Source organism: Nanorana parkeri, unplaced genomic scaffold (genome assembly GCF_000935625.1).
Source record: "Nanorana parkeri isolate BGI_ZX_2015 unplaced genomic scaffold, ASM93562v1 scaffold569, whole genome shotgun sequence".
Lineage (NCBI taxonomy): Eukaryota > Metazoa > Chordata > Amphibia > Anura > Dicroglossidae > Nanorana > Nanorana parkeri.
In genome coordinates this window covers 361951-376447 of record NW_017306837.1, presented here as the reverse complement: position 1 = coordinate 376447, position 14497 = coordinate 361951, and the positions used below count along the sequence as shown (strand labels likewise).

The 14497-nt window shown below is 38.3% G+C and overlaps 1 protein-coding gene across 1 annotated transcript in view; it reads right to left on the bottom strand.

The window, feature by feature from the left end:
• ALDH1A1 (aldehyde dehydrogenase 1 family member A1) overlaps positions 1-13928 on the bottom strand; it is a 47383-nt gene extending 33455 nt beyond the window's left edge. The window contains exons 1-2 of the mRNA XM_018562280.1: positions 13758-13928; positions 130-234 (exon numbers count right to left, since the gene is read on the bottom strand). Coding sequence (XP_018417782.1) covers positions 130-234; positions 13758-13841 — 189 coding nt within the window. The 5' untranslated portion in view covers positions 13842-13928. The remainder of the gene's footprint in view (positions 1-129; positions 235-13757) is intronic.
• Positions 13929-14497: the final 569 nt, after the last annotated feature.

Here is a 14497-nt window from a genome sequence, read left to right as displayed (position 1 = left end):
CAGTAACTATTTTTATTTGTTCTGTATTTTACATATTGCTGAGAAATAAAAACCACATGTATGTATTACAACAAAGTCTTATAGATTGTAGGCATTTAAGAAGAGGAAACATGCTAACTATATACTTACCTTATCTCCTTCTTCCACTTCACATATTTTTTCACCAGTAGCAGGATTAAAGACAGGGAACTTTTTACCGCTGACTGAACTATGCCATTCATTGTTTATAAAGATCTGGGGAGAAAAGTTGCAAATGTGATACTGAGAAATCTTGCATATTTTGGCTAGCATTAAATACATTTATAACCTCTATAGGTAGCATTCATTTGTTCTCAGCCCATAAATACATCTTAATCGATGAAAAGAGCAGGGTAAACCTATCGTAGGCAAGTGAATGATAAAGTACAGAATGTAGCACAATAATAATTTTCATACATTATTTGGCTATAGATATATGTATTTTGTTTCCAAATATCACAAATATACTGAAGTATGTGCTTAACTTGTTCTCACACACTGAATATGTAAATCCACTACAATGCAGAAAAAGTCATCTTCTTATTACTTTAATTTCTAGAATAAAAATGTGAAGAATAGCTATAGGAAAAACTTTTTTTTTTAAGCAGAGTGTGAAAAGGATCGAACACATTTCAGGTTTGTACTTGTCCCCACTAGGGAATTTAAACCTATTTGTCCTTGTGATCATTGTCCCCTGGACTTTCAGTGATTCAAATCCCAAATGTTGTCACTGAGACAGGAATAAAGGGGATATCTTCTAACTGACTACTTATTTTAGGTGGTTTTTATAAGGAGAGAAAAAAATTGAGCCATTCAACATGGGTGGTGCCAAAATAATTACTATAGTAAACTGCCAGTCAATCCTGCCAGTTCCTTCTTAGGGTGGGAACACTTCTTGAGCTACTCCCTAAGCAAAAGCAGCATTGTCACCCAAGGAATGGATACACTGCAAACTACAAGCTGTATGTGTCTACAGACAGCCAGCATGTAGAGCTTGATCGCCCACTTAAGCAAACTTAAAAAGGCTGGAGGGTGTAATGCAGTACATAGAGTTAGAAGATCAGAAGGTAGGATAAAACATTTTTTTAACATAGCAATAGACATACTACACATTTTATATACTTTAAACTCTTGATAGCTCAGGAATAAAACTTTTACACCTATGCAATATTTAGGCATAAAAAATGATGACTAATAATATAATACAATAATAATTAAAGAGGAAACTATCATTAGATACATTAACACACATGTTTAAATTAAATTAAAATGAATACAGCTCAGTAAACTGGCAATAAGTTATAAATAACTGGGAAACGACAGGAGGGGCTGAGGGCCACAATGGGAGAAACTGAGATCTCTGTTTTAACTGAAACATAAGAAGCGGCTTTTAATCAGGCTCCTTTTGCTGCCTAACAGAGCTGACTGCTGGGAAAAACTTATGTTTGGTATGAAGTCCTATCCGAGAGCTCAAATCACTGAAATTAAGCTTGGATAATACTATATGTGGAAACTTTACTAGCCCAACAATTACTGTATTCAACAAGCTGGTTGAAATTTATTAAACACAACTTGTAAGCCACAGATATTCGTTTAAAACATTTATCTGATATAACAATTCACAGTATGTCTGTAATCAGTTTGTAATTTGTGCCAGCAATTATTACAAGTTCTTTAAAGTTTACAGCCTGATCAAGTAATTTATTTCCACTGGGTTAGTTCTGTTTATGTGGGTATCATAATACAGAAATCCACAGTATTAATAGGCTGAAAATAGACTCAGGATAAGACTGGCTCGCATGACCAATCCTACAATCAATTTTTATTAACGTGCCAACACTGTCAAAAAATGCATCCAACTAAAAATAATATATTTTGTTCTTGAGAAAAAAAGGGCAACTCAAGTGTTTTACAAAATGGGGCATAATGATCAAATTAATGTTTTTGCTGCATTGAAAATGATTTTCTAACACTGTCAAGCAAGCAATAATTCCATGTAATTGCTTTTTTTTACAGGATTGAAAATTAAGTTGGACAGGGTGCTGAGGAGTCTCTCAATTTACGGCAAAGGTTTTTTTGGTGGCTGAATGCGAAAATCACACTTTTTGGCTGTGATACTGGAGGACACTTGCCAAAAGGCACATATTACCCTCAGAAGTGAGAAGGCATGGTTTACTGAACCTCATTATGCAGAATTCAAGCTGTGTTCATCTGTATATGGTCAACTATTGACTCCTCCATGCACGGCAAGTTACTCACCCATTTCAAAAGGAATTACTTGAAAAACCACAGGAAGCACTGACTTGATTAGGGAGAAATGCTGGATCAGAAAGTTAAATCAGGCTCCCTTTTATTATTTTTGGTGCATTCTGAAATAATGTCTATGACACAGTGAAATTAGTTGTACAGTACAGTAGTTCTGACTGGATATCAAGCACACACTGTGCTCATTTCATTCCACTCTCTGCAACTGGACCTTTATTGACCTGACCCAGCCATACTGTTCAAGCAGCATTATCTGCTCCCATACAGAAGCATCTCTGTTAACTAGTACCAGAATATGAATTACTGTATTGTCTAGATCCATACATCATCTGCAGACCACTAGTGTATGATATTAAATGTTGAGTAAGTATATTACATTTTATGATTTCTAAGTCTCTGGAAGAAAACGTAATAGGAGAGAGCCCCACTATATGTTTTTAGAACTCATGCACATGTCAGTAAATGGATGTATAGCTTATAGAACGTCTGTGTGTTCTCTTCTGGGGCAAGTGCAGCATACAGACACCACTAGTCAGCCACAAATATACGCAAATCCATGTACATTCATACAGGGCCACATGTGCTTCCCTGAATGCAGACAGTCTGTGTGTGGGGAGGTGCATATAGCCCTGTATGCATGTAGCTGCTCAGATTTGTGCATATATGCAACAGCCATCTGCCATTGTCTTGTACAGGCTGATTGGTGGCAGCTGTATGCTGTACCTGTCACTCCCAATAGAGAAAATAAAGCTGTATTCTACTCTATATGGCTAAATAGTGCCATGTGCATGATGTTACTATTCACATAGCATAGCTAAAATAATGATTTGTTTTTTCATCTTTCTACTAGTTGTTTCTTTGGTGCTTTGGAGCTATTCTGAACAATTTCAAAGAGCGATTAGAGGGACAAACTGAAGAAAAGTGCATGAACATACACTTCATACATTCATTTATGTACACTTCATACATTCATTACAGTACCTCAAATATTAACAAAAAATGATCTTATTTGTGTATCACTCGGCTATAGATCCTCAAATCATCTCTGAATTCACTTGTGGTAATAAAATTATGAAACTTCCATTTGTTTTGGGCTCTGGCTAACATTTGTGGCTCACTATTGGCTCATCATTGCAATGGAGAGCCTCAATAATCATTAATGAATTGCGAGAGGAGGTAAGAGGCAGGTTAGAGACCACCATGGAAGCTAGTTGCTATTTGCATTACAAAGCACAATAGGTTTTGGGGCTTCTAGGGTGGAGTATAGTAAAAGAAAATGTACCAATGTACAGGCACTTGGGAGTGCCTGCTGTGGCACGTGTGTGGCAGTTTCATAACCTTATTATACCTACAGGGACACTTTAAGTAAGACCAGTTCTTCAGCATATGTATGAAATATCCATTTGTACAAGCTATCTTTCTTGTATGCATGTAATGGCATTCAACAAGCAAAAAATTCAGCCTCCACCTCTAATATGAGTAAAGTGTTTTGCAACACAAGTTGTGTACTGCCATTAGATCTGAAAATACATACTTTGACAACTGTCTAGAAGGGGATTTCCCCTCATTTGGAAAAAAATTGCTATTATTTCTTGATGTGTCTCCCAGACACTAAATGAAGGAAAATTTCTCGGACACTAAAAATAATAATAATAATAATAATATGATGAGGTTTTAACTATTCCCTATCCAAAACTAAAAGTGCACATACTTAATTATTTTTCACTCCCTGTTGCTCTGTTTGCCCTCTAAGAGAAGGAAGCCTTGTGTCCTGCAGCGACATGGGCCAGTGGGTGCAACCACAGTGCCCACTAGTTATTAGGGATGGGCTGCACGTTCGAGTCAAACCTATGTTCGACTCGAACATAGCATGTTCTAGCGTTCGCCGAACGCCGAACATTATGGGATGTCCGCGGTCTGTTCTACCATTTTATGAGTTCTACCCCCATAGACTTACATTGAGTTCTAAGTTCGAATTAGAACTTTTTCCATGTTCGAAAGTTCGAGTTAGAACCGAACACGGGGGTGTTCGGCTCATCCCTACTGGTTATCAGACATCCAAAATGATCTACATAAAAGTTCATAAACTCTGCCACTTTTGGAGAACATGAATGCATTGGCTTTGTCCAGCCATTTAGTGTAAAATTTACCAGCTAATAGATAATGGTTAGGAACAGTGCCATCTTTTAGCTGACTCATTTTTTTTGTCTCATATGGGAAAATTGTTCACATATGGTTTCACACATCTCCTTTTCATTTTTGGGTAAGGCTGATCACTGTATTTGTCAGTTATTTAGAGCCATACGTAACTGATTTCCTGTGAATAAAGGAGAAACCTCTTGAGAAGAGTCATCAGCCTAAATTGTCAACTCTTTTGACTTGTCATAGTATGCTAATTTATTTATTACAGGTAATTATATAGAATACACAGTGCTTTACATACTGCACATTCATCTTAGTCCCTGCCCTCAAGGAACTTATAGTCTAAGGTCCCTATTGCACACACATACAGGGCCAATTTAGACAGGAGCTAATTAATCTTCCAGCATGTTTTGGAGTGTGTAAGGAAACCAGAGTGCCCAGAGGAAACCTACGTACGCACAGGAAGAACATGCAATGTTCCAAAGTTGTCTCATATCAAATGCATTATTCTGCTAAAATTTGCACTATGCAATGGAGAGATGTCTGTATTATATACTGCAGGTCAGTGACCAGACCAGAGTCAGCATCTCGTCCAACTGTGTCTGTCTGCTGTATTGGCATATGTTCATTAAAATATGTTATAAGCAAGTAAGTATTTGGCATTTTGCACAGAAGAGTAGGGATTCTTTATGGGGCTTTCTGCTGTAGTCTTGATAACAAGGATATTACCATTTAAGCAAGCACAACATATTTTGTTTTTTAATTCAATTGGCAGCCTTACCTATAATCTACTAATGCCACTTTACAGCTTTTAGGTCTCTGGGCCCCTGAAGAAGCCAATTAGACAAAATGCATAAGGCAGAGCTGAGGTGAAGAAAACATGCAGGACAGAGCTTAATGCACATGCTTAGGAAGACAGCAGCAGCCTTTGAGTGAGCCCAGGATCACTGTTTGAAAGTTACAGCCAGTGCACAATCTTGTGCACATTGTAATGTGAGTAATTGTACCTTGTTGTAATAAAGCATTTTTATTAAAATGGTAAAGCACTGTGGTACTTTCTATATTCTGCTTCTTTGAGCAGACTATAGAAACAAACTAAATGATCTGGATCTTGGTGATGTTAACCCCTGTATGGAGAAAGCTTCCTATGACCTTCTTCAACACATAGGGCCCATCCTAAAAAGTGAGATTCTTTCTTTTAGGGGTGGAACTGTACTGAGCAACAAAGGTGTTTTTTGCACACCTTCTACAGTTGTTGGGCATTGGAAGAAACAACAGCACAGACACCAACAGTGTGGTTTTGGACTTTAGTCTTATTTCTTGGGGTTTACATTGTATGCACATTATTGAAACATTTATTTATTTATTTAAGTGTATTTGCACAGGTAGTTGGAATTTTGACTTGTGTTCTATAAGTGTTATTGCACAGCAGTTGGGGAGAAACTTCTTTTTGTACAAATTGCACAATTGATTGCTTTTGGTATTTTCACTAGAGATTTAAATAAAGGAATATATTGCTGCACTAAACAAGGATATTAAATAGTTATTACTAGTGATGTGAAGGAGCACAGAAGTTCTATTTGTTTTCTGTCTCCTCATGTGCTGTAATTTGCAAATGTCACTGCCTATCTCTTCAAGCCATAATGCTAAATAACAGAATTTTCTTCCTCATATTTTGTTTAAAGAAGAAGATGAGATCAGCATGTTGTTTAAAACATTTTCCATTCCTTCGAAAGATTTATACTGGCCGAGTTCATATGTGGGGGCTCTTGCCAGCAAATTCCATTTTTATGTTAAGGCTTTACCCTGTTTTAACAGCTCCCTGTGTTTTAATGATCTCCAACTTGTGCAACCATGTTGTGTCATGTTCTGTAGTGTCTATGCTTGCCATATAAACACAACCAGGATATAGGCTTGCTTGTTGTACCAAACCGTAGATTATTATCTAACAGAACTGATAGCTTAGAACCAGAGCCTCAGTTTACAAGTATTAACATAACATTTTACAAACTGACCTGTTATGGTGCCCCTTAGTGTTCAACACAGTATTTTATACCAGCCCAGAAAGGGAAAGCCTTTAATTATGAATTGGGAATAAAATTATGTCTGTTTTGAATTTAAACTTGCATTGTAAATGCAAGAATGTGTACATAAAATGTATGTGGGTGTACTCAGGGGTGTATCTACCGCAAGGCAAACTAGGCATGTGCCTAGGGCGGCACTTTCCAGGGGGGTGGCAGAAAATGCTGCCCCAAACCAATGAGGCAGACAGGGCTGGACTTGCCTTTGGGCATACTGGGTACTTGCCCAGTGGGCCGAGGCTTGGCGGCACAGAATCAGGCAGCGGCGGGTGACTAATGAGGCAAACTAGGCAGCCGCAAGGCCCTAAGAGTGGCTGCCTATGTAAAAAGCTGCCCGGAGGAGGGGAGGGCCCAGTGAGTAGCGGTCCGGCAGGCTTTGTACAGGAGGTGGAGGAGAAGCAGCGAGTGGCTCAGGGCTGGCCATCGCATATGATCTGATGGTGGGATGTCCCAGAAGCAGGCTGGGGACTGCAATGTATCCTGTTGGTACTGATGGCACTTGGAGCTGCAGGTAAGAGGAGCAGAACATCTATGCAGGGAAAGGGAGTCTGCACAGTTCTCCTGAGACCATACATGTTCTGAACAGGGTGGGTTGGGGCAAATTTAGATTGAGGGGGTGCCCGAGTTTAGTCTTGCCTAGGGCAGCACAAAACCAAAAATACACCACCTGGTGTACGGCGTATACGTGGGTGTGCTACATATGGGATTTTTCTTAGGTTTTTATTTTTGTAGTGAGGCAGCTAGGGCTTTTAGGCTGTACAGCAAAATGTTTCCAGCCTCTACAGATCGATAGTCTTTCCCTGCCAGTGGGACGCTTCACATGGAGAGAAAAGCCCAGGAGGATGCTGTAGCAACAGCCTGGATCTTCAGCCTGTCCATAGCAATGGGTAGGGAGGACTCTGATTGGCCACCAACATGGCCAGAGGGAAAAGCCCGTTCACAGAGCTGGGAAAGAAATCAGGGATCAGGGCTGGGAACTAGAAGCAGGGATCTTGCGCTGAAGAGTGGGGGAGCTTTTATCCTGTGCTTGGCAGATTGGCCCAGAGCCCACACAGAAAAAGGAGAGAGAGTGTGGGCAGAGAGCTACTGTATGTTGTGTTGGAAAGAATGTGCTAAGAGCCGAGGGCAGAGTGGACAAAGCTACTGCAGAAGAGATCACAAGGCTGCTGCTGTGCTGCTGTCATGAAATCCGGAGCCGCAGGAAGTTACTATGGCAGAGAAACACAGGCCAGAGCCAAAAGAGGAGAAGAGCTGCACAGATTGCAGAGTCGTTGAGGGCTGATCCCAGTCAGTCACCAGCATCTCAGAGACAATCATCTTGTTGGACATATTTTGGTCTTCAATGTGCCTCCATCTTATCTGTAGGAGGGGTTGTCAAGGAACAGACTGCTCCTAGAGGCTCTTAATCGGAGCATCAGTGTCGTGAGAGGCCTGTTGGCCTCCATTGTGTGTATGCTAGCTGCTGTTTTGCTAATACTTTGCTGCCATTGCTTACTTTATTCTGTGGATTACACATGCTCTTGTTGGTGAGTGAGTGCTCTACTGAGTGTTAAAGAGCTATAATGCCAGCAGACTGTAGCTAATACTCCACTGATCAGTGGCTTAAATAGAGCCTGATAGTGGTAAACAGGACATTCTCCTGCAGAGTCAATTGTCTGTTGTGCTGTTCTATGTACAGTTATTGCCTGTGCCAGTAATTGATAATGTGTTAATGCTGTCTGCATTGCATTTGTTTAACCAAACCTTTTTTACAGGGCTTTTTCCCAAAAGCCTCTTTAATGCTACTGGTGTGTCAGTGAGTTCTGGGTCAGTTTAGGGCAGGTCCTCGCTGGGCGAAGACATAAGGACCCATCTGTCCAGCGGCTCCTAAGGGATGTGCGCTGCATTTTATGTGTTACCCTTTCTTATTTGTTTTTTACTTTTTTGTTTTTGTTTAAATATATTAAACATTGAGGACTGACAAGCTCCCTCTCTGACTAAAAAGTCAGTGAATGGTAGACCCACAATGTCTATGGGGCTTCACAAAGCCTGTGGGCTTCACAAGCAGATCAAAGGGACACAGAAGTAACAATAAAAATGCAAATGTACTTTAACCCTTTAATCAGTTAGATATTTTGCATACAGCAATGACATATGGTACACATCTTTGACAGTCAAGGGTTAAAAAAAAACTTGTTTGAAGGGAAAAAAATGTATATGTTAAATTTAATAGGATCGATCACCCTCTGTCAGATGGGTGACATTAAGCTTATTTTGTGGTGGACTGAAGTCCCATTTTGGGTCACATTTAATGGCCTCTCCTGGGATGGCCATGATCAAAGGAAGGGGAGACTTTTTATCTCCTAGGTCAGCAGTGCAAGGCTGCTGCCTTCTTAATTTTTCTTAAAGCGTATGTATAGGCAAATTGTAAAATTCTCTATGCAATGGGTGTTATTGTTAGTGATAACCCTCCCTCCATTTGTTTTTGGAAATGCACACAAAAATATCACTTCATAATTAACTTTTTATCCTGCTGGTGAAACCACTTTCGTTGCTAGGCTGGAATGATTATTGAAACTACTGTTGTGTTGTCACCCTTCCAGTCTATCGAACACATCCGCACATCAGAAAAACAATCAGTGGGCATGCTTCCTGATGTTGTTGCTGTTTATTCTCAACCACTGTGCTGCCAAACTGCCCCTGGCCACACCAAAAGTCTTCTCACTCCAAGTGTAGGAAGGAAAAAAAGAAAGGGATCAAAGGGTCTTAAGCCCCCCACTACCATAAGTAATATTATTGTGACCATAATACCCAGCTATGACCACTGTAATGATCTAGGGGAAGAGAACACAAATGGTCGTATGACCACTTAGAAATTCCACCAAAATGGCAAAATTATGTTTGTTTTTATTGCTTCTAATTCACTTTCACATAGAGAAGATGAGACCTAATGTAAATGTATTTTTGTGTGTTAGTCTTGACATCCACTTTAATTCTCCTATGTTTATAATCCTTTAGCACCACCTTGGAAACTGTGTTCCCATTGGCTGGCATTTTCATACTTTTTATTTATGGAAGAGATATTTAAGAAACAATGGCAATTATGTTTCAGTCATTTCATAATCTTACCATTATTTATAATGACATCAGCATTCTGGAGAATGTGTCCTTAAAGAAAATTAGCTCCACACTGAGTACATTACTTAGCTGACTTCTGAACTTTGCACTTTTCCACACAATTATACATAAGGCACTAACTAGCAAAGATTTGACATACTGCTTGATACACTTAAATGTTTCCATCCATGTGCATACTATGATTACAAATTAAGTGTATATAGAACTAAACTTTTAAACATTAACTTGTATATGAGAGGCTGGCTGACAGTGTTAGAAATTGATCAGTAATAGTCAAATATTAACCAGATGAAATGAAAAAAACCTGGTTGCATGATAATATTGGTAGACTAGCACTGACTACCGATATAAATGGGGCACTGAGAACACTCAATGTAAGGTGGGCACTGGGAACTGACAACCAATGTAAGGTGGGCACTAAACACTGACCGCCAATGTAAGGGGGCACTTAGAACTGAATACCAATGTAAGTGGACACTGTAAGGGTTCACTTAACATTGACCACACATGTGAAGGGGTGCATTGAGAACTGTCTACCAGTGTAAAGGGGGGCACTGAGCACTGACCCCAACTGTAAGTGGGTGCATTGAGAATTGACTACCAATGTAAAGGGGGGCATTGAGAACTGTCTACCAATGTAAGGGGGGCACTAAGCACTGACCAACAATGTAATGGGGGCACTGAGAGTTGATTACCAATATAACGGGGTCATCCAGCTCTGACCACACATGTAAGGAGGTTCATTGAGAACTGACTACCAGTGTGAGGGGGGCACTAAGTGCAAATCATCAATGTAAGGGTGCATTGAGAACTGACTACCAACGTAAGAAGGGCACTGAGAACTGATCAGTTTTGTAAGGGGGACACTAAGCACTCACCACCATATAAGGGGGCATTGATAATTGACCACTGGACCCTGGACAATGCTAAAACCAGTAAGTCACTGAACCAGTAAGCTAGCAGATCAATACTAATTAACACACATGTGCAACTACCTGGAATATGGAACACATGATCTGTTGGAAAGGAAATGTATGTTTACATGCAAGTATTTTAATATAATTTGATACCACTTTCATGTAACTATACATAATGAGGCGAGTAGAGGACAGAGTGAACAGAGGAATGTCCTCATTAGCATGTCCAGTCAACAAGCTGGTTGTACTGTTTGACAGGGGTACATGGATCACAAGGTTGGCTAAACATAATTATATTTTCTTTGGTAGGTAAAATAGAATATACAGTATGGATAAAATATGGATATACTGTATGTGTTAGGTGAAAAACAATTTTCTGAGTTGGATATTTTTTTCAAAGCCCAAACTTGTTTTTTTTTAACTTTTGGGTGTAGAGGGAGAGTGTTAAAATCCTATCACATTTTGAAATGTGCACAACAGATAAGGCATTTGAAGGTAAAGGCTGGAGTAAATCAAAGTTGAAATTAAAGTTACAGACCGCTTGCGTGTGTAGAGATATCACAAATTCAAAATGAATGAAGCACACCACTCATACCAGGAGGGGAAATGGCTGCAAAAAAAAAGCTGTACAAGAACAATGATTTTGAAAAACTGGGATATTTATTGTTTTACTGCTGTCTGTGCCCCAACTGGGGAAATTCATCCCTCTATCTGTCCCGGTGACTACTGTCACTAAGATGGAAAGCGATGATAAATCCAAAATGTTACAGTTGTCACTAGAACAGGAATGGAAGGGAAATCTCCAGATGAGGACACCTGTTTCAGTGACAGCTGTCTAAAAAGGGTTGGACACATTTTGTGTCTTATTGTGTAGCTAGGGCTTGACGTTAAGGGTTAACTCTGCAATGGGACACAGACAAAAACTGTTAGGGGTTTTTACTGTTCCTTACTCTATCCAAAGACAAAAAGTGAAATGTGTGACCATTAGATGAGATGGCATTAGATACAGAGAAGTCAGTAATTGCAAGTGGCCAATGAACGACCACACACAACATGAATACTGCTCCACAAGATTTTATTTAAATTATGACACTCAATTTCTGACAAATTCAGCAGGTGCAAACAAGGATTTACTCCTGTCAAAATGTATTTATCTATATTATCAGCGCCTACACCTATGAGAAAATTGAGAGCATCCGAGAGTGAAAGTTTTAGGCTAGAGGTGATAGAGTACACTTGATACTTTATGCTTACAGCTACCACACCTATGCTCTGTAAATGAACACCTTTGTCCGACACCTTTTCCTAGCACTGTCAATGGAATCCTTGAAAATACCCCACTCACTTTTTACACACTTCAGGGGATTCTATCAAAAAGGCTTCCAAATGTAGCGTTATCTTTTTAAATGAAAAATTCCACGGAATTCTCCAGGTGGATACAAGAAGGATCTTAATTTATGGAGAAGCATTATGCTGGAAGGTTAAGATCTGATCATGTAATTGGTAACTTATTACCTGTACACCTCTAGAATTGGTTTTATCATACTTGCAGTGCAGTATATATTTTTTTCCTTCCAGAAGTATATAAAAGTATTTACATTTCCTTCAAATATTAGTTTTGGATTAATAGTGGTGATTTTTAAACTGAACATTAAAATACCTTTAGGGGGTGTTTTTTTTCCAGAAATGTTTACAAAATAATTTCTATGAATCGAACATTTTAAAATATTTGTGTTGTTTTTTGTATAATATGATTACTTCTCATGCTGACATATTTTAATATAGGCATCTAAAAACTTTACTTAGTGATGATCAAATAGGGATAATCTAACTGGCATATTTGCTTAAAAGTTTGCATGCAGATCAGTGTGATCTGGGGAGATCCTCTACATTAAGGAATCCAGTTGTCATTCACAACAACTGCATATGTAAAGATTTAGGCAAAAAATTGCATTTTCTCAAATTGCTTATCACTTGAATAATTATCATGCAAAGGGCAACAGAAAAAGCAATGCTATTTTTAACTACAACCATCACTTCAAAAAGACTAATAGTAAAAACTTTAGTTTTTTTTAGAGTTGATAGTTGCTGGCACGCTTTGGAAAGTGGTATATTTTGAAAAAAAGCACTGAATTCACTGAAGGCAATATGCTGTGTTATTCACATGAGTGCTTCACAACGCACCATGTGGTTAAAACATTTCATCTAACTGTTTTTAGAAGCGATTCATAATAGCCTCTTTATCCAAGGAAATAACAGGGTTAAGCCGGGATACTTGCATTGCCAAGCATGCACATTTCACAAATTAACATTCTACATGTAAGATAATTATGAAGAGCATAAAGTACTATTTGTTCAGCCCTTGTAAGTGAAACTACATTCTGGGTATGTACAGTTTTTAAGAATGCAATTCATGAGAGAGAGATAAAAAAAAACAGATATTTGCCGGATCTTCACTGCTATAACTAAGAAAGACATAGAAAAAAAAAAGATTTATTGTATACAGCGCCAGTCTGACACATAATACTTTGAGACTTTGCATTCTAAAAGATATAACATAATCAAAAAGATCAGCAGGCCTACATTCCAGTAGTATCTGGCAAAGTCTAAAGTACACAAGTTCAACAGTCATTTTGTATTGAAATTGTTTTTATCAGTTTACATGTGCCTGTGAATATTGCTTGCTACTTGGAGACGGGGGGGAATTGAGAAAACCATATTACCCAAGGTCTAAATTTTACGCACAGCATTTCCTAATGTTTTCTTGTTATTTTGTTTTCGAGCAGAACAAAAAAATCTTGTGCTCTGTTATCTACTTGGCCCATGTGCAAGTGAATATTTTCCAAAGCAGATGGATAGTGTAGAGAAGCTAAACAGTTGTTTCTTCTTAACTTGTCACTTACACTGTCTCATGGTAACAGGGCTGAGAATGTTAACTTTTACATGCTGGAGAAGAAAAGAAAAAGCATAGACTTATCTATTCAAATAATTTGGCTGCAAGGAATAACAACACATGCAGCAAATATCTCATCTGCTGACAGGCTTTAGATAAACACAGAGGGTGTAGGGTTGTTTACTCCCTTCTCATACAGTATGTTAATAGTCCATGTATTAGCGTACTGAAAAGCAATTGATAAAACAAGTATTATGCTAATAAAAGGAATTTAAAAACTGGTATGCAAAAAAATAGCAAAGTATTAGGGTAATTGATTCTTACCTTGGTGTATTTAATTTCTAAGTTGCTGAGTGGAGCAGGCAGACCACTTATCCCATCAGATTTTGGCTTATTGTCGGATGACATTTTGAGGCTATTTACTGAAACACAGGTGGAATAAAGTATAGTATTAGTCAGGCTCAGCGAGTTTGTCCTGACTGAAGGCTCTCCCTTTGTCTTTTACTTAAGATTGGACACAAGTCTATTTGCATACAAAAAGATGATTGGCCAGATGCATCCACAGTCAGGAAATAGAACACTCTTCCAAGTAGTACCTCCCCTAAAATGCTTTTGCTTTGGTTTAACATTTTTTTTTTCTTTTTTCTGTTTATGTATTCTATGTTTATCTTTGCTGTTCTCATTATTTGTTCTTTATATGTATGCACACATCTTTTTATCTGTCTTTCTTAGCATCTATCTCTGAACTTAACTGCTTTATCATAGTATTCAGCTAAGTTTGTAAAAAGACACATCATGCTTTAAAAATGCATTAAAACTAACAGCTATATTTCACTTAACAATTTTATAAACATTATAATAAAATTAATTTAAAAAAATCATTATAAAATGATCATTAAAAATCTTAAAAATAATAGCAATCATACTTTAAAATGCTTCTCCTTAGGCTCATGTGAGACAGGTGCATTTTTTAACTATAAAAGAGCAGTGTATACTTCTTGCTGAACTGCATACGGTTAGATATGAAAGGTTGATCAATCTTTCCCTATAAAAAAAAAGGTATT